The sequence below is a fragment of the Heliangelus exortis genome, chromosome 1 (assembly GCF_036169615.1).
Source record: "Heliangelus exortis chromosome 1, bHelExo1.hap1, whole genome shotgun sequence".
In the NCBI taxonomy this organism is placed as follows: Eukaryota; Metazoa; Chordata; class Aves; order Apodiformes; family Trochilidae; genus Heliangelus; species Heliangelus exortis.
This window is the reverse complement of record NC_092422.1, coordinates 88,846,749-88,866,387: the sequence shown is the minus strand read 5'-3', so window position 1 is coordinate 88,866,387 and position 19,639 is coordinate 88,846,749. Positions and strand designations below refer to the sequence as shown.

General features: G+C 41.3%; 1 protein-coding gene across 2 annotated transcripts in view; it reads left to right on the top strand.

Annotated features, from left to right (window-relative positions):
• The first annotated feature begins 4,001 nt into the window (after positions 1 to 4,001).
• SH3BGR (SH3 domain binding glutamate rich protein) overlaps positions 4,002 to 19,639 on the top strand; it is a 32,967-nt gene continuing 17,329 nt past the window's right edge. Inside the window, exons 1-3 of one of the 2 annotated variants that reach the window (XM_071752958.1) lie at positions 4,002 to 4,166; positions 11,076 to 11,261; positions 18,048 to 18,128. In XM_071752958.1, the coding sequence (XP_071609059.1) occupies positions 4,122 to 4,166; positions 11,076 to 11,261; positions 18,048 to 18,128 (312 nt within the window). In that variant the 5' untranslated portion in view covers positions 4,002 to 4,121. The remainder of the gene's footprint in view (positions 4,167 to 11,075; positions 11,262 to 18,047; positions 18,129 to 19,639) is intronic. The other variant, XM_071752949.1, reaches the window with a different exon arrangement.

Sequence of the window (19,639 nt, the reverse complement as noted above, 5' to 3'; positions counted from 1 at the left end):
ATTTAAACTTAGTGGTTTTCTTACACTTTGTTATATGGTTCAATCCATTTAAGTTTCTTAATATCTCATGAAGACTATTCAGAACATAGTCTTACAGGTGCAGAATTCTACCCAGTAGTAGAATAAGTTGTGTATTTGGAGGTGTGTAAAAGGGCATAGCAATTATGTAAAAGCAATTTTAGGGGGGGTTAAAGTATTTTAGATCACTTTTATCAAGTAGCCTTCGATAAAAATAATAATAAAAAAGATATTAAGAACATTCTAACTCCTTTGTTGGCATTTTTGCTTTGTGGTGGCATTTTATTTTAAATCAAATTTCTTAAAGGGGAGAAGAAAATCACATAACTCCCAAAGAAAATTAAAAAGTTTAATTTAGGATTGCACAAGATGTCCTAGGTTGAATCAAAATAGTTTCACTACCCTTCATTCCCTTACATGAACAATTCTCCCTCATAGAAAACCAATGAATGCCCAAGGTCCAACTAATTATGACCCAGTGTATGAAACCCTGAGAGATAACTTATATTTTAAAATGAGGATTAGGTAAGCACTGACTTGGTACATAGATTTGCATTTTTGCTTAAGTTTGATTTGGTGCTGTCGACACAAATTGTCAAACACAATTGGCCAAACTGTCTTTGAGTTAAACCAGCTTAAACTAAACTTAAAACTACTGCTTTAATCTGTTTTGACAAGAAGTGTGGGCTGAACCTTACCATCCACCCTCAAGAGCAGATGTTGAGAAGTAAATAAAATGGATAAGGACATGAAAAGACAGCAAAATAAAAGGCAAAGGACAAGAAACAGAGAAATTACATTAGAGCTACTACTATTGATGTGAATTTAAAAAGGAGTAGCAGAATTGACACTGGAATGGCCAAACACAAGAATGTTTGTTGAAAGAAGAGATGCAGGAACAAAAAATAATTAAGGTCAGAGATGAAAATCCCACATCAAGCATCCAGAAACTGTCACGGGGAAGAATTAATTGTAGTCTGTGTGTAAAAACAGAGTAAAGTGGAGTCCTGATGGGAGAACGCTGCCAGACTTCCAGGCCAGGACATGACCCCAGGGCCTCACACAGAAGCCCGGAGCTCCAGGGGCGCCAGGCGGGGGGCGGCAGAAAGGCCGAGGCCATAAACAGGGCTCTCGGACCTTGCCTGCGGGATCCTCCAAGGGCCCCAAACAGCTCCCTGGTGGTGGTCCACACAAACCAGAGCTCTCCCGTCGCCTTCACCAGTTCCCCAGGGTGCTGGTAGGGTCCATCTGCCACCCTGCTGCCAACAACCATCTCAGGGGCCTCCAAGCCCCCCTCCCCTCCCGATGCCCAGGCAGCCCCCTCCCGCCCCTACAGCCAGCTCGGCACCTCACCCCAACCCCGGAGCCTGGAACCCCTCTCGAGTCCCTGCCACCCAACCTTACACCATCCTGGCTCTGCTCTCCTTATCCAGCGCGGTAGCGCAGCCCCTCCCTCCCCACCGAACACCCTCAGGCAGGGGATCCTACTTTCCCCTCTCTCCTCTCAAAAAAATCTCCACCCCTCCCCACCGCCGCCCTGTCCCACCCTCAATGCCCACCGCAGCGTGCCCCGTCCCCCTCCCGCCTTCCCGCACCTCTTCCCCACCGCCGCCGCCCCCCCACCGCCATTACCGCCCTCCTCGGCCGACTAGCGCGTCCCCGTCGCCATGGAGACGGGCGCGGGCCGCGGGGCACCCTGGGAGTTGTAGTCCCAGCTTGGACTCGGCGGCCTCTCCCGCTTCCCTTGCCCCGTGTCCCGCAGGGGAAGCGTCTGCGCATCCACTGCCGCCCGCGGCCTCGGGGTGAATTTGAGGGTGCGGGGCTCTCTGCTCTCGTGAGGCGGCAGAGCCTCATGGTGGCTGCGGAGGCATCTCTGCTCCTGTTGAGTTATGTGGGCTGGGGGGGTGTTGGCAGTCAGACCCAACCCAATAGGCACCAAACAAAGAGTCTGGGTTCACACACACACACACACCCACACACAAAATTGTGCTGAAAAACGGGGGGAAATCCCACAGGAATGGAAGCAGTTGGTGCGATATTTTTCATCAAGGCTTCAAAGCAGTGGGAGCCTTGCCTTGAAGTCCTTAGCTGCCAAGCCAAACCCAAGGTGGGCAGATGCTTTGGGACATGTTTCCTCCCCGTGTCCTTCAATAGGGATGTCGGGTGTGCAGGAGAGCAGGAGAGCATCCATTGGCAGCTCTGTCACAGTCCTGACCATGGGTGTCTGATATTTCTGCTTTGAGTATTAATTGTTGGTACAACTATACCTGCAATGCTTACCAGTATGCTTTGAATCCCATGACTGCTGCCTGCTTTGTTTTTACTGGTTCAAGAGCACTGGTGCTCAGAAATGGTATGTTCCAAATGGCCAATCATTTCTGTTGAATTTACTAGGTTACACTTAGAAATAAAATCCCCTGAGAAAGAAGCAAGAGTAATAACTTCTGGCTATAATTCATGTTTCAGCGTAAGGTGGGGTTTGAGGGGTTTTTTTGTTGTTTGTTTGTTTGGCTTTTGTTTGTTTGCTTCTTTGGTGTTTTTTTTGTTTGGTTGGGTTTTTTTGTTTTACAGGAAAATACTCTGAAAATACCCAATTCTAACAGGCTTCCTCCTATTGCCTCGCAACAGAATGAAAAATGACAGTCAGTGAGCCACAGTAAACAGTGCAAACACCACATTTATTATTATTTTTCATTGTTTTGTTTTTGTTTTTGTTTTTGTTTTTGTTTTTGTTTTTTTTGAGGGTATTTGCTCCATACATGGAATACTACATTTCCAGCTTCATGTATTGGTTTGCATAGATAAAAAAAACTTAGTTTCAAGAGTGTTTTTACTACTGTGCATACATTCCAATCTAATCCTTGAAAGAAAGTGCTGTAATTCCATTATAAGTATTTTCAGGATTACACACAGCTACATGGAATCTTAACATTTGAAATATGTATGAACACTTTCTAAAACCTAGGAGAGTTTCACCTCTGACACAGGGTCAGCTTCTCTGAGCTCAATGGCATGTTGATCACTTCCAACAGAAGCAAACTTAGTCCTTAAAATTTGAAAGTAATCTGTTACCGTTTAACATTCTTAAAATACCTTTCATGCTTGAAGACCTCCGTAACCAAATACACCAAATACATCCAGGCAGCAACTGAATTGTAACCATCTCCGGGGAAGAAGGTGACAATGAGATGGAAAGAGCAGCCTGGATAACGCAGAAGAATAGGATATTTTTTACCAAGTATCTGGACTTAACCTTACAGCTCATGGCAATTTTCACCGGCGATGGAAAAGCAAGGAGGAAATACAATAGGTTCTGGAGTCAGCCAAACCACCCTCCTCAGTGTCAGGACGTGCACTGACATTTATTTCAGAGAAGTGCCTGAGCCCTGCTGTGTGGAGACTGACCTGAATTCTTTAAAGTTGAGACAGTTCATAGCTGAGGCTTATTTCATTATGATCTCTGCTATAATTACTTCTGCATCCATACTCCCCTTGCCCTCCCCTTCCTTCCCCCCCTCTGATAATGTAAAATTTGCAGCTACAGCCCTGAAGCCTCCTTGCTGTGGCCTGGGAGAGGAGGCAGCTGCAGCACCCATGCAACATTTTCCTGCAGGATGCGGCTGTGCCCGTGTGACATTAAAAGCTACCTGGCAGCTCTGTGGTTGTCCCCAGCACTAACTTGCCTGCTCCCTGTCCCTTCTTACTTCTCACTTGTCCCTTCCCCCTCTCCCAAATATTTCTCCAGCCCTGTCTCATTGGTGCATTACTCTCCTTTGCCTTTTTTGGACTGCCACCCTGTCAATCTAATGCAATAAGGCCAGGGGCAGGTGCAAACCCCTTGCTATGGCTTTTCTTGCTAACCAATCCCTCTACTGGCCCCTCGTCCCAAAATACCAAACAGCCAATGGAGTGGGAAAACCTGGGACCCAGGGGAGAGGCCAAAGCTGCTGGATTGCTGGGGAGGGGCTGGGGAGGGTGGTTATCCATTTAGGACCCCGCTTAGCCCAGGAGCTGCCGAATACTTGGATTCCTCTTGGGACTGTGGTGGCTTGAGGACAGCAGGAGTGCTCTGCTGATTCTTCTTCTTCTTCTTCTGTGTCAACATGGTGATCAAAGTCTTTGTAGCCACATCCTCGGGGTCAACAGCGGTAGGTGTTTCATTTAACATACTCTTCTTTCTGCTGGGATCAGGTTGGTAAATTAGCCTAGAAGATCCCAGGACAGCCTGAGCTGCATAGGAGGAAAAACCTGCTGGATTTCTTCTTGTCTGTATTGCACACCTTGTTGTTGGCAGGAACTGATGTAGAGAATTCCTGTTAATGCAGGCTTGCTTGCCTGCCAGGTTTTACTACAGGTATAGTATTTACAAATACATTATCTAACAGCTATTAGATTTTCTACGATTTCTACTATTAGATTTCCTACTGTTTGAAAAAATATATGCAATTTATATTCACCGAAGAAGGAAAAAGTTGATACTGTATTTGCATAAAATCTAAGGTAGGTTGTTTACAGAAGAGGCTAATGTATTTGTCTTTAAAAGAAGCTTTAGGACACTGCTCTGTAAAATGGGAACTCTCTAAGAAAAAGCTGAGGGCTGAAGCAAGCTGAATAAAGCTATGGAGAAAAGAATTCTTCCCCACACTCTTCCCTTTCCTTAGATTTTTGGGTTCTGTTTTTGTTTTTCCTTGGGGTCTTTATTTTGTTGTTGTTGTTGTTGTATTTGTGGCTCTTGAAATGCTGTACTAATGATTTTTTAGTGTTGAGATCTACTGCGGTAGCTGTCAGCACAGTGTATCAGTTGAAGGGGAGGGCATGAGAATAGTAGGGAGGTTGGGAGTCCGTGGGAGGTGGGAACTGGGAAAGGACTGTTTCCTTTTATATCCAGTTCCCAGATGAGCTCATGTTGCAGCTTTCCTTTGGCAGTCACTTGCTCCCGGTGACATGGCGAAACAAACTCTCTGGTGCTTGCACATAGCTGTAAGAACATCTCCATCTCTCTGACACCAGCTCCGTTACTTTAAGAAGTTTCCAGAGTTGCAAGGTTCCCAAAAACAACCCCCTGTTCAAAGGCCATCTCCAGAAAACAAACCGGAGGACATTCACTTAAATCCGAAATGGAATACAGCCGAGGGATTTTGCAGTCCTCGCATCAGCTTGTCTCGCCAGCCTATCACTAAGCCTGATATTCTAAATTTGCTATTGACATTTTACCATTCCTTTTTTAATAAGAATCCTCAGATGCCAGGCAGCAAAAGAAGAGAGGATTGGAAGCTGTAGGTTTGTTATTTTGTACTCTGGCAATTATTTCTCAAGCAGCTTTTTAAACCGCCATGCGCTGTTCCTTGGCAGCCTTTTCTCTCCTGTTTGGTCTCCCCTTATGGCCTTTTTTGGTTGACCAAAGCAGTGTTGCCCCTACCTCCTTTGCCAGTCGTGCATTTTCTGGGGAAAGCTGTGGCAAGGACTGAAATCCCACTGCAGGCATTCTGTGTGTGTGTTGGGGCCATCCTGGTCTTGTGTGCCTCAGGCAAGACCTGTTGGGCCTTCTGCTGTAGGATGGGGGCTGCAGTTCAGCAAGGCAGTTTTGTACAAGTCCCTTGACTTGTACAAGTGCTGACATTCAGAGATCTCTTATGCAATTAAAGCAAAGTGTATTGCATATTTAGCACTAGCTGAACACAGATCTTTCCTCTGCTGCACACATTCCTTGTATCTCCTTCCAGCCAGCAGCTATAACTTCAATCCTTTCTTCTTTGGATGGCAATCAAGGGATGTGTATGCTACACCAAACACTGAGCAACATGTAAGCTTTATTCGGCCATTGTGAGCTGTAAAGCATTGCTACTTTTATTACTGCTAAAAAAGATAACAAATACCAGTGAACTGTAACAGGTTTTAAGCTTGGAATCACAGAATTATAGAATTGTTTTGGCTGGAAAAGACCCTTAAGATCATCATTTCCAACCACTAGCTTAGCACACTGCCAAGTCCAGCACTAAACATGTCCCCAAGCACCACACCTGCACAACTTTTAAATACCTCCAAGCATGGTAAGTCAGTGATTTCCTTGGGCAGACAGTGAAGAATTTTTTTCCTAATATCTAATCTAAACCATCCCTGGTGCAACTTGGGACCGTTTCCTCATGTTGTTTTGCTTACTAGGAAGAAGAGACCTACCTCTCCTTCTCTACACCCTCCTTTCAGGTAGCTGTGGAGAGGGACAATGTCTCCCCTCAGCCTCCTTTCCTGCAGGTTAAACAAATCCAGTTCTCTCAGATACTCCTCTTAAGGCTTTGTGCTTCAAACCTTTCACCAGCTTTAACGCCCTCCTCTCCAACATTTTGAAGTCCAAAACTTAGTTCCAAAATTAGTCCAAAATTTGGTTCCAAAACTGAACACAGCATTAGAGGTGCAGCCTCACCTGTGCCGAGTACAGGGGGACAGTCACTTCCCTAGACCTGCTGGCCACACTACTTCTGATACAAGCCAGGATGCTGTTGGCCTTCTTGGCCACCTGGGCACACTGCTGGCTCACATTCAGCAGATGTCGACCAGCACCCCCAGGTCATTTTCCTCTTGGCAGTTTCCAGCTGCTCCTCCCCAAGCCTGTAGTGTCTGGGGTTGTTGTGCAGGACCTGGCACTTGTCCTTGCTTAACCTCATACAACTGGCCTTAGCCCATTGATCCAACCTGCCCAGATCTATCTGTAGAACCTTCCTACCCTCTGGCAAATGAACACCCACTCCCGGCTTGGCACAAACATCTGCAAACTCGCTGAGCGTGTTCTTGATCCCCTCGTCCAGATGACTTGATAAAGATATTAAAGGGGGTGACCCTAATACTGACTCCTGGGGAACACCACTGGTGATCAGTCACCAACTCACCACCAGCTTTTTAATGCCAGTCTCCACTGTATGTTTTCAGCCCACAAAAGCTGTCAGGGAGATCCCAGGCATGCAGTGGAAAGAAGGTTATGGCATCTTTACATGGCAATATCCCTCTGTATTTCCTTCTTTCTGGTGTGTCGGGCCTAGGCATAGCTGTAGCAATCTCAGAGGCATCATGTTTGGATTATTGACATGTAATTGCAATGCCAAGTAAACACAATGTTCAGCTGGAGTAGTTTGACACATTTGCTGATTAACATGGATGGAAGGTATCCTTCCAATGACACTTTAATGAGTTTCGGTATGTATAAAATAAAACTCACTCATGCAAGGCACAAGCAAATACCCCAATGTATCACTAAAATCCTATTAAAAACAAATTTTCTATCAGCCTTGTACAGCTTTTCCTGAGAAGAAGGAATTTAATCCTTGAAGAGCTTAAATTGAAAGTCTAAATTGCCTTCATAGCACTGGTGCTCTCTTCAGTGTGCCTGATCTCCACCAACTGCATGTTGGTTGTTTTGAATTTCAATATAAGATGGGCTCAGCCTCACCTGGTGTAAATCAACAAAGGATCATTGGTAAAGAATGGAAAACATTTATGTTCTATGTACTACAGTCACATTACTAATTGCAAGTGGTTATTATGTTAATAAATATTTCTTGAAAGCGAATACAGTAAACCCAGTACCATTCTGTTGCTCTGGATCAGACATTTGAAAAAATATAATTCACCATGGCTCTAGAGCAAATCTGCAGTCTGTATTTTTCCCTCAGTGATTCAGAAATTTATTTTAAATAGGTTCAGCTTGATACTCTTTTTGCTCCAAGCTTAGCTTATATTGAACTATTCATCCAGGCAAACGAAGTGGAGTCACTTATTTCTAGCACTAAAAACTACTAAATGGTTGGTTTGAAGGAAGCAATAAAAAAATAAAATAATTTTGTTACTAACCACAGAGGTATTTAGAAACAAGTAATACTCTGCAAGGCTCTAAGCTACCATGGATCACAGGAGAAAGAGGGTTCATGTCTTCTAAAGTCTTGCTTACTGCTCTGTATGCTCAGAGCACCTCTAAAATCCTTTAATTCCTGGCGGGTTTGGTGGCATTTTATGGACTTGCCCACTTTCAAGCCCGTAAGTCTCAAAAAGACTGAAGAAAGCACAGACAATATGTATTATGTCCTCTAAAATACAGGGTAGGGGGTTGTCATCTGTGACTGTGAATCTGGCCATAGATAAACCTGAACTCAAATTTCAAGTCAAACCAGAAGTGTGATGAACAAGAATAATTGTTAGCAATAGGCTGTCCATGCAGTGTTAGAACCACGAGCTGCAGCAACTCTGCCTACTAAAATTTAGTGTTTCTCTTCTTGTGGGTGACTTCGTGCTGTTTGCTTCTACCACAGGCAGCAGTTGGTCAAAGTGAATTCTCTGGACTGTGAGGATATAGATGATAACATTTAACTGTAAAATGTATTAATTAACTGTAAAATTAACAATATTAATTTAATAACAATAAAATAATAAATAAACCAATATTAAATTAATAACTTAACAAGGTAAAATTTTAACTGTAAAATTAAAATGTATCAGGTTTGATGTTAGTGGGAGGTGTACCTGTCCATGGGAGGGCGTTGGAACTCGATGATCTTAAAGGTCCCTTCCAACCCTGAAAATTCTATGATTCTATGATTCTAATATTATCTGTAGTTCCTGAACACTATCTGGGTAATGTTTATTTAAAGTAATTTTATTCTCATTTTAAGGGACAAGCAGGTAAGGATGGTGGAACTTAAGCTTTGTTGAAAGAGAATGTGACATTAACAAAATAATATCCTGCTCACCACCACTTCCCAGGGAATCTATGCCCAAATATTCTGAATTCTTACCATCCCATCAAACACAAGTGAGGGCACAAACAAGCTCCCATTCTGGGAAAGTCTTTGCATCTCCTCTGTTCATTACATCCTGGAATATTTCCCTCTCTGAATGCTGTTTGCTGTAAAATTTCTTTTGGTTGCCCAGCTACATAGTGTCAGCCACTACAGAGGCTTGCTTTACATTTCCATATTTAGCTTGTGTCCCAAGTCTTTTGTTCTTCCTAAACCCTAGTAATTGTCAGCTCTAAGACCACCTACATCTTCTGCATGGTTTGTTGTCGTTATCATCATGAGAGGCACCTTGTCTTTTCCTTATGCGGGCATAATTACCTGTAACTTTTTATTTTTCCTCAGCATACAGTTTTGATGCAATCCTCCCCTTTAATTCCTGGTGTTGCCTGAGCATCCTAATATGCTAACATCATAATCATGAGTATTATGAACCTCAAGGTGAAGAAAAAAAATTTATCCAGGTTTAATTCTAAAAGTCATGGCTACAGCCACAAGCAATGGAGCACAGAATCTGTAGCTGTTTCCATTATCTCCTCAGAGGCACTATCTCTCTGGGGCACTGTCTGTTCCAGGAGCCATATCTACTTCAGTGCCTGTGTCCAAAGGGACAAGCTGATGTTGAAATTGCAGCTGACAGCACTTGAGAGCACTGGCTTTCAGAGCATGTGGTGAAACGTTTAGTACTGGCTCATGCAGATTTTATTAACCATTTATAGATCCTGCCACTTCCTCCGATGAAGTGACCCTCAAGCAATTCCTTCTGCCACCTGAATGTATTCTGGAAAGAGCTGTGCTGCAAAAGAGACATTAAGAAAATGACCTCTGTTTAAAAAGTGAGAATAAGACTGTAAATAAGCTGCATGGTTTTTAAACACTTCAGATTAGTGTTTCCATTGAAAGTGATTTGGGCTTTTTTGAAGGCAACCATAAACCTCTGATGTTGTCATAAAATTATACAGCATTTCATGCTTTTTGTTTTTTATAAGCAAGCATAGTTTTATAGACAGATACTGTCTTACACAAATGAGAAAAAGAAATTTTATCCTTAATTATGAAAATTCATTCTTCCAGTACAATAGGTTATCACACTAATTCAGCTTTTTGAGGTTACTAGGTTATAGAAATACATAATCTGTTAATTACTTCTTGTCCTATTGTTTGTCTCAGGCTCATTTCCACTAGCTTGGTGTCACTTCAAACTAATTTTTCAGATGTCTGATTTGTAGGAGACATGATTTCAAATCATATGATGTCTTGCTTGTAAAAATTACCTTGATACATCATTCTAGCTAACATCTATATAGGACATGAATTTGCTGTGTAGAGTAACATAACTAGGAGGAGACACGAGTCACGTCTGGGATGTGATTGTGCTGGAGAGTAATTTAGTTGTCTGTGACCAAAGAGAAGCATGAGACAATTTGTACAGATCAGTTCAAATGGTCCTTATTTCAAATGCTGCAATACTTACAGGGCTAAAGTTTGTCCTTGCAGCTCTTAGGCAAATTATCCATATGCAAAACGGGGATTTTCTTTAAAGGTAGCAATCCATTAGTAGACAATTAAAGTATTATTTCTTCAAAGTAAAGGGAAAAATTGCAAGGTTAATGCCTGCATCCTAGGTGTATACAATACTAATATCAAAGGGAATAAGGGCCATGAGTCAATTGTAGCTGGCACACAAGGTCTGTGTAACATGTTTTGTTTGTGTGTAATGTATTCTTCTTGGTCCAACTGGAATGTCATTCCGTAATGTGGGAAATACTCAGGCACAGCAGTTAAGCTGCACTGGATCTTCATCAAGCTTTCATTTATGCCTACCATTAAAGAACAGGGATAGAGAGAAACGTGTGGCTCACAAAGAGCTAAACGTCATATGAAGTGAGTAGGAAAAAGGGGACAGTTACATTTTGGGGAGAATATGTGCATTCTCAGATCTGTGCTGACATTAAGCGGGATTATCTTAGGTATCTGTACACCACACTCACAGATTTGGGAACAGGAGTAGGAGGCTTCCTGCTGAGTCTGGTTTCTTCGATGGAGGTGTCACTGCTTCTAGGGAGGAAAGAAAAAAGATGGGGAAATAAGGAAGTAATGGCAGTGGTCTGGGTGCTGAGAAGCAGTGTTTAATGTCAGCTTCAAAAAGTCTGGGGGCTACTTGAATAGTAGGTCCAGCTTGACATACTTAGATCAGCTCTGCTTTTAATGTCAATAGCTATTAGAAACAAATATCTTTTTAAAGAAGAAATTTTGCTTTTCCTCTTTCCTAAACAGATCAAAAAGAAACAGCAAGAAGTAGTGGGTTTTTTAGAGGCCAACAAGATTGACTTCCAGCAGATGGACATAGCAGGTGATGAAGACAACAGGAAATGGATGAGAGAGAATGTCCCGGGTGAAAAAAAGCCTCAGAATGGTATTCCCCTCCCACCACAGATTTTCAATGAGGAGCGGTACTGTGGGGTAAGAAACTGTTTAGAAATTTAAATAGAGTCTTCTTTCACAGAAAGTGACCCTTTTCCATTATCACAGAATCATAGAATTTTCAGGGTTGGAAGGGACCTTTAAGATCACCAACTTCCAACCCCCCTGCCATGGGCAGGGACACCTCCCACTAGATCAGGTTGCTCAGAGCCCTCTCCAGCCTGGCCTTAAATACTTCCAGGGATGGGGCTTCCACCACCTCTCTGGGCAACCTGTGCCAGTGTCTCACCACCCTCATGGTGAAGAACTTCTTCATAACATCCAATCTAAACCTACCCTCCTCTAGTTTGAATCCGTTCCCCCTAGTCCTGTCACTACCTGACATCCTAAAAAGCCCATCACCAGCTTTCATGTAGGCTCCCTTCCAATATTGGAAGGCTACAATGAGGTCTCCTCGGAGCCTTCTAGGAGGAAGTGACTTAAGACAAACTCCTCAAGACAATTTGAGGTTCACTTTGAAAGAACAATTCTTACAAAACATTTTTTTAGGCACAGAAAATCAATGAAACAAAAGATTAAAGAAAAGTACACATAGAGGGAAAACTGAGTAGAGAAGCTGCTCAGCAGACTGTGGATTATCACCTGCAGTCCCAGAGCCTATGCAGGGCCCTGATCTCACTGCAAGGTGTGGAGTTTACTGCCTGTGTTTTTCTCTCATATTCACCTACCTCCTGCTGTGTAGCTCACTCACAAGTTGTCTTGCTGTTGTCATTCTGCCTGCTCTCTCACTTCCCTCCTAAAGACCAAAGGCAGGGAGCAATACTGTCTTGGTGAAACCATGGCCTCTTCACACAGTATCTCAGGATTGCTAAGTGTAGGTGATGAAGACAACTCAGCTGCACTTGGACAATACTGAGCTTCTCAAGCCTAGTGGAGTTCCTGATGTGGCTGATCTAATATCTCTAGCTGTGTTTCACTTTGCCTCTTTAACTTTCAGTTAACCTTGCATGGTGAGTGTTGGTATTCTGTTTGTTTGACAGAGACTTCTCTAAAGTCAAGTGTCAAACAGAGGAAGTCAAGGAGATGTCTGGAAGCACCAGGGGCTGTTAACAGGAATCCTTCTTTTCCATTACATGATAAAAAAATTCAATAGGAATCACAATTGGCTATTACCATAGTTCTAGCATGTGGTTTGAATTATTGAAATTATGTTGGTTATTCAGCAAATATCCAGCTCTTCATGACAGAGACTATGGCATTCATCAGATATTTTATATTGTTACATGTAACCTTGTTACAGATTATATCTTTTGAAAGAGTTTGTTTGTTTGTTTGATAGGTAATACTGTACCACTATGAATATTAGGCTCATGAATCAAAAGAAATATCTGAGACTGTTTTTTGCTTATAGTCTGGATGGAAATACAAACTGGAAACTACTCTAGAAGGACCTCTGCAATGAACTTGCAAAGTACTCTGAAACACAGATCACATAGTGAGCCCAGTTTTAAGTTACTCCAGAAATCTGGTGTGAACGACTGCAAAGGTTGTTTTGGGAAAGAAGGGATTTACATGCTACTAGATTTCTAGAATTAACTTCAGCGCTCTCAGAGCAAAAGTAGATAGCACAAATAACAGAGAGCATCTGTTTCCTTATTTTGTCATAGAGCTCTCAGAAGAGAACTTGGTAGGTTAGAGTTCATTGCAGCAGTTTATATTGCAATAAAGAGTTCTGAGGTTCCCTGAAGGGTTTATGTAGTGAATTAAAGAGTAATTGCCTTACAAAGCATTGCAGCTTGTCAGCCTTGCCAGTAAATGATAAATATACACTTTTTACTCCATGTCTGAAGCTATTTTAGGAAGCCAAATAATTTGCCTTTTCAAATAATTTCAGGTTAAGAAAGAGTCCTTTCCAAAGACACCTCCACGTGGAAAGTGGTCCAGTAAGGAATTGTAGCTACTGATTTAAAAACTAAATCAAGTTTACAATTAATCTGAAAGTCTCCAGAATTCTAATGCACCCAGCTCTCAAAGCTCAGAGCTAATCATCCCAGTGGGTGCATACAAAGACTCATTAATATTATTTCATTATTTCCAGATAAATGAGGTAAGGAGATCTGTATTGATACATGAGCCTTACCCTTCTCCTCCCTTAAGGGGGCTGCACACTGAGTGTGAAAATGGGACTGAGAACGTGGTCAGGGCTGGCAGACTGGTGCCAAATTCCCCCAAGGGACTTGTTCTGCAACATGTCTATAATATAAAGCTGGGGATTTGCATTCTACTTCCCTCCATACCCAGTACAGGTGCAACAAACCCCTTGTTCTGAAACTGACAACTATTTTATGATGTTTAAGGTTAACTTTATATATCTTAACTAGTCCTCCTGTGTCCCACATCCTTTGTCTTCAGTCACTTCATGAAAAATAGGACTAAGAATTGCAAAGCTCTGTTTGAATCATGGATTCCAGTCCAGTATCCTGGATTCATGAAAGTGCCTTTAAAATACATTGCTTTTTGTTAGTACAGTCTTCAAGGGCCTAATGGTGTCTAGAAACCCTAAAATTTATAGGCTGGTATAGGCAGCCAGTTTATACCCATACCTATTGGGCCAGAATCACCTTAAGAGCTTAAAGAGCTCTAGCCCACTGTATTTGTAAATGAGAATCAAATCATGTCCTCTTTTCATCTTCATTTTGATATGCTAAACAAGCCAACTCTTTACAACTATTTATTTATTTATTTATTTTAAGTAATTTAGTCCTTCCTTCTTATTTTACTCTTTCCTCAGTCCCAGGTAGTCCTTTGTTTTTAGACCAAACTTACCATATTTAATTTCTTCTCATTCTCCTTGCTCAGATCACTCTTCTTCTCTCATCTCCCTTCCTGTTGATTGTCCTTTATGTTTGGTTCCCATTCACACACGTGCACGTGTTTACATGTTAAATGCATGCTGGCCTGGCAGCCTTGGCCTTGAGGACATGAAAATTCAAGGTAAAAGGTTTCATTCCTCACCGCAAGAAAGATTTGGAGAGACACATAGAATCATAGAATAGAGAATTTGTGTAAGTTGCATTTTCATTGCCAAATATATTTCAACCATTACAACCTTCAAATATTTTAAAAGCTGCAGCAAAGAGAAATTCATTATCGATCTGAATTCAGTATTGACCCTGCTTTCAGCAGGAGATGGCTTCTGAGATCTCTCTTCCCAGCTGAATTATCCTGTGGCTCTAGGATTTTGTAAAATACGTTCTGGTCCATGCTCACTGGAGGTGGGATGAGACATAATGAGCAGAAAATTAATCAAAGGAAATTTAATCAGACGTCTGAAAAGAAAACAAAAAAAACAAACAAAAAAAAAAAAAAAAAAAAAACCAAACCAAAAACCAAGAAAAAAACAGCAGTGGGAGGTCGTTTGGGAGGTTGTTTCATTATCTCATTAATTATTTAATTAATCCTTACCAGTGGGTTTGAAAAACATCTATTGGGAATAGTGTAGTGGTTCCTTCCTTAGTCCTTTGAGATCTTCCCCAGTCCTCTCTTCTGCGGTTCAGCAGGATTTTTAGAGGTGGGAATAGGAAAAGAGAGGATAATGGGGAGAGATAGGAGGCTTTTTTTTTTTTTTTTTTTTCATGAGCAAATAAATATGATCATGTTGCCAATCTCCTTTTCTCCTGGTATCCACATCTCCTGGCTGCCCCTGACGAGCTGCTTCACTTCCTAACTTAATACTGTGAAATGGAGATTCCTTACAGATGCATTTATGAAAATACACCGATGCTGAGCAGCTTTTCTCTGAGGTCAGAGAAGCTTAAGGCTGTTTGATAAATAGCTTGAACCTTATTTTTCTTTCAGATCTTTGGTATTGACTTGAAGAAACAGATTAGAAATGCATTCATATGCTTGGCTAAAGCACCAATTTCAAGTATCCGTTCTAATCCATCAATGTTGGCAATTATGTTCTTATTTGATATTTTTCTTAAGATGCTTCTTTGCTCATGTCTAGACAGATGTCTGCATCTGTGTCACTTTCTAAATATATTGAGTGCTCTTTTGCTCTTGTCATTGCTTTTGCTTAACAAAAACCCTTAGAAAACTAGGAAAGAAATAAAATATAAAATTCTGGTTTTCTCTGTAAGCTGAAAACTACGGTTTTCTCTGTAAACTAAATGCATAGGACAAAATACCTATGTACAGATTTTTAAAATAATCTCTGAATTATTAGATAAGGCTTTTATTTGATGCTTCACATAACTACTAAAATCAAGTATACAGAAATATTAGGGATGTCTGGAGGTCTGTAGCCCAGCATGCTGCTCAGAGCAGGGATAACTTAATAATTAGCTTATATTGCTTGTGACTTTGACAATCTGAGTTTCCAAAGTCTCCAAGGATGGCATTTCCTTCCTCTCTCTGTGCACTCTGAACTGGTGCCAACCACTGGGGAAGAACTTTCTGCTGATGTCCAACTGGAGTTTTCTGTTTTGCTGTCTGGCATTCCCACAGTGGCCGTACAAAGGATGATAGCATAGAGCATATATGTGCATATGTACTTGTATCATAAAGAAAATCTCACAGAGTATTTTTTTTTAATACATTTTCCAATTATATTTGAAATTAGTGAATTAAATGAAAGCACTATCATCCTCCTGGACCATTTATGTCTTCTCATACAGATATGGTATTATTGCTATTATTGCTTACGTGAAATAAATTCCTACTGCTCATTTTTCTTTCTGCCTGCCTTGGGAACATTTCTCTTAGATCATTTGGCAACTGGAAATGTGAACAAGTCACCATTAAAAAAGTAAGAGTGCAAATGTACAATGCCAAAACTATTTGATGATCCCTGTAATCATGCTTTTACCCCACACCAAGTGCATAATAGCTTCCTGATCAGTGTAAACAAGGTTAAGTGGCCTTCCATTTACTGTGGGATCTCACTGTACACTATCAGTCACCAGAGTGTACCTGATACAACAGCAGATTGTATCCTCTGCTGATAAGGAGTTCTTTTGGTCATTTGCACACCTTCCTTCTGCCATCAGGTCTGCTTATCTACAAAGCTATGTGTCCCTAGAGATTCTTAGTACATTTGCTGTCTGATGCTTTTCTTCTGGGAAGGAAGGAACTAACAAACCATAAGATCTCAAGTCCTCTTCATGACCCTTCCTTATTACAGTCTTTTCTTTGTTTCCCAGCGGTTGACATGTTGTGTCATAGTTTGCTTAAGCTCTTTTCTGAGTATGTGTTTTGCAAAAAGACACACGTTTCCTGTGTTTGTGTGGCCTGCCAAAGGCCAATGCCCAATCCCAGCGTTTTGAACTGCAGAAAATCCTCATGTTTTTACATGCTATATTGCCCCAAAGTTTATGGGTTAGGTTTCAGACACTGGCTTTATTAAATACTTAGGGCAGACACGTTAGGTAAGAAGAAGAACCCCACAGCATCATGAAAACAGCAAAGAGGTGATTTGAGAAATGGGTGTCCTGGAACAGCAGCAGGACTCTGCTTGGTGAGGGCAAAATGCACTCTGAGGTTTCACCTAAACTTAGTTCCCCTGCCTGCAGGTAAGGCTGTGTGAAAGCCCATCTGTCCCTTAGATAAATCAGTAAAATGGGATGTCACTTATCCTGTCTTTTAAGCTATGTTGCTACTTCCAAACAGGACTGAAATGTCACTGAGTCTGTTCTTGTTGATATTAAGGTGACTTCCAAACCATCCCGCCCAGCCTTTTCCTAGGATTACAACAACTTATTCTCTGGAACTACTAAAGGAGCACAATAAAACAGCTCCTAACAACTCTGGGTTCCTAACCCAGATTTACCAAGAAGCTTCAAGGATGAGTCAGCACCTTATTATTTACAGGTTCTATTTTTGGAGTTATTGGGGATGAGAGGGAGGATGATTACTTGGTCAAGCTGAGGTCGGTCCAGGACTCAGCAGACATGCATTTAGTCCTCTGTCCTAAACAGAGCTGCTGTGGAGTGAGTTTCTGTTGAGATCTCAAAAACATGATAATTTTTACCTGTTTAAGATGTTATTCTAGCAACAAACTACCAATAGCAGAATTTCCTTAACTGGCAGGAAGATTGCACAGATTAATGCAGTAAAGACCATAAAAGCTCTAGATTGTAGGATCCCTCATGCCTTTGTAGTTATATTAGCATTTAACATGGTGGTTTAGAACTTTGGTTCATATGTGGTCAAGATATTTTGGCTGGTATGTATACATCAGCCCTTTGCTAAATTTGCCTGAAAAGTAACTGCATTTTCTAACCAGTGTGCCTTAAAAACAAACAGCTTCCTCATTGTAATTTCACTTGTGCTATTACATTGACTGTTGCCTTTTATTATAATTTTTATTATTATTTCTACTATTATTAGTAGTATTATTTTACTATTATTATTTTTACTATTACTGTCAGTGAAGCTGTCCAGGGTTTTGAGGGCCTATTTTGTATTGTTACTCACAGCAAGTTTTATTTTAATGTTTAAATGGTAATAGCCTTGATTTTACATGTACAAGGCGCACTAAAATGAGATGCTTAATTTTATCTGATTCTGTCATAGATGTGATATAACTGAAGTATAAGTCTCTGGAGAAATGTTCCCATTTGTTCATTTTGCCAGACAGTGTAAAACTCCCTTTATCTAAATTTTCTTCCTGGCCCTAGATAGTGCAGGTGCCTGTACAAATGCATAGTCATGCACATCAATATGAGAAAGATGTGGCTGGGCTAGTCTCTTCCTCTTGTGCTTTTTGTTTGATTTTTTTTTTTTTTGTTAACAATTCTCTGTTGTTTGTTTGTTCTTTTTTAGGATTTTGAATCTTTTTTCTCTGCTAAAGAAGAAAATATTATTTATTCATTCTTGGGTCTTGCTCCTCCTCCAGGCACAAAGGTAGGCACTGGTGTCCTTCCATGAAGGACATTTATTTGATTTTAATAAAAGATGAAGATAGGCAGTGACTCAGCATGTCAAATAAGTGGCAGTGAAAAGCATTATGTTAGATGCTGGTGCTGTTAAGTGTTCTTAAGGGAAAACACAAAACAAAGCAAAGCAAAACAAAACAAAACAATGGCTGGTTCAGTAAATACTAGAAAATACCTCTCTTTCCTTCTCTCACTGCAGGCTTGCTACCATGCCTCCAGCTGCTGGGGTTTTTTTGGTTTTTTGTTAGTTTGTATGATTGTTGTGGCTATTGTATACACAAAGCAGTATTTGATCATCTTCAGCTTTTAATTTATGCAGAATTTTCTAATGCAATGTATAGCTTTTGTTAATTACAAGCAACTCAGGAGCCTTCATTTCCCCCTGATCCCCCCCCCCCCCCCCCCTCCGAAGCCTGAGCAAACAGTGGCCACCCACAGAGGGGTTGGTGTCTGGGCCCCTTCCAGCCTCTGTGGGTGCACACAGATTGGCACCATGGGGTTTGCTCCCTCTGCCTTGAGGAGATAACTTAAAAAGTCTTTCCCAAGGTCCCTTTGGCAACATTACCCACTGTTCCCCATCCATTGTATCTTCACAATGTTCTGATATATTTTTTGAGAAATAAAAAGATGTTTATTTGTTTTGTTTTGTTTTGTGGGGTGGTTGTTGTTTTTGTTTTTTTTTTTTTCCTTTCACAGAAAGCAATGTGTTTTATCTTTAGCAAAGTATTCATCTTTATAACTGAGAGCATTCTAGCTCTTATCCATGGATTGTGTTAGGTGATAATCAAATGTTGCCATCTTTAATGTGGGGCATTCAACAAAAGAAACGAACAAAGAGGCTCAGTAACCACAGTGATAGAACAGAACTCTGTGGCATTGTGGTGACCTGACTGAAGAGATGCCCTGGAGCTCAACATCTGCTTTCTGGTCCCACTCTGCTGCCAACTGAGTAGCAACTTTGAGTGAAACACTTGTAAAAGTCTCTGATTTTCCTCTTCTGTAAAAGCAGAGAGAAAAGGGAGCCTTTGCTCAGTGCTTTGAGAGCTACAGACAGGGAGATACCCAGGGGAGAGGCACAGTTGCTATAAATGTCACTGACACTGAGTCCCTGTGTGGTAAGGAGAAAGAGATTTAAACTTTCTGCTTTAGCTGTGCCATCTCCCACCAAGGGAAATAAAAATTTCTTGCCTACCACACAAGGGCCTTGTGAGAATTTGTTTAATTAACATCCACAAAGCCGTGAAAGACTTCAAGTACTTCAGGTATTACATATCAGAATAATAAAAGATACATGGAGAATCAATGAGATAAAGAAAAGTGCATTTTTCCATCTTCCCACTTCATGTATTCTCTGCTCCTTCATCCAAGGTGCTGTTAGACAGTGGGTCTATGAGGCAAAGTAGCAATTTTTTAGAATTCATTCCCAGCTGTCAGCAGAGGCTGTTATAGTTACTTTGTGACAACTTTGTAAATGTTGAA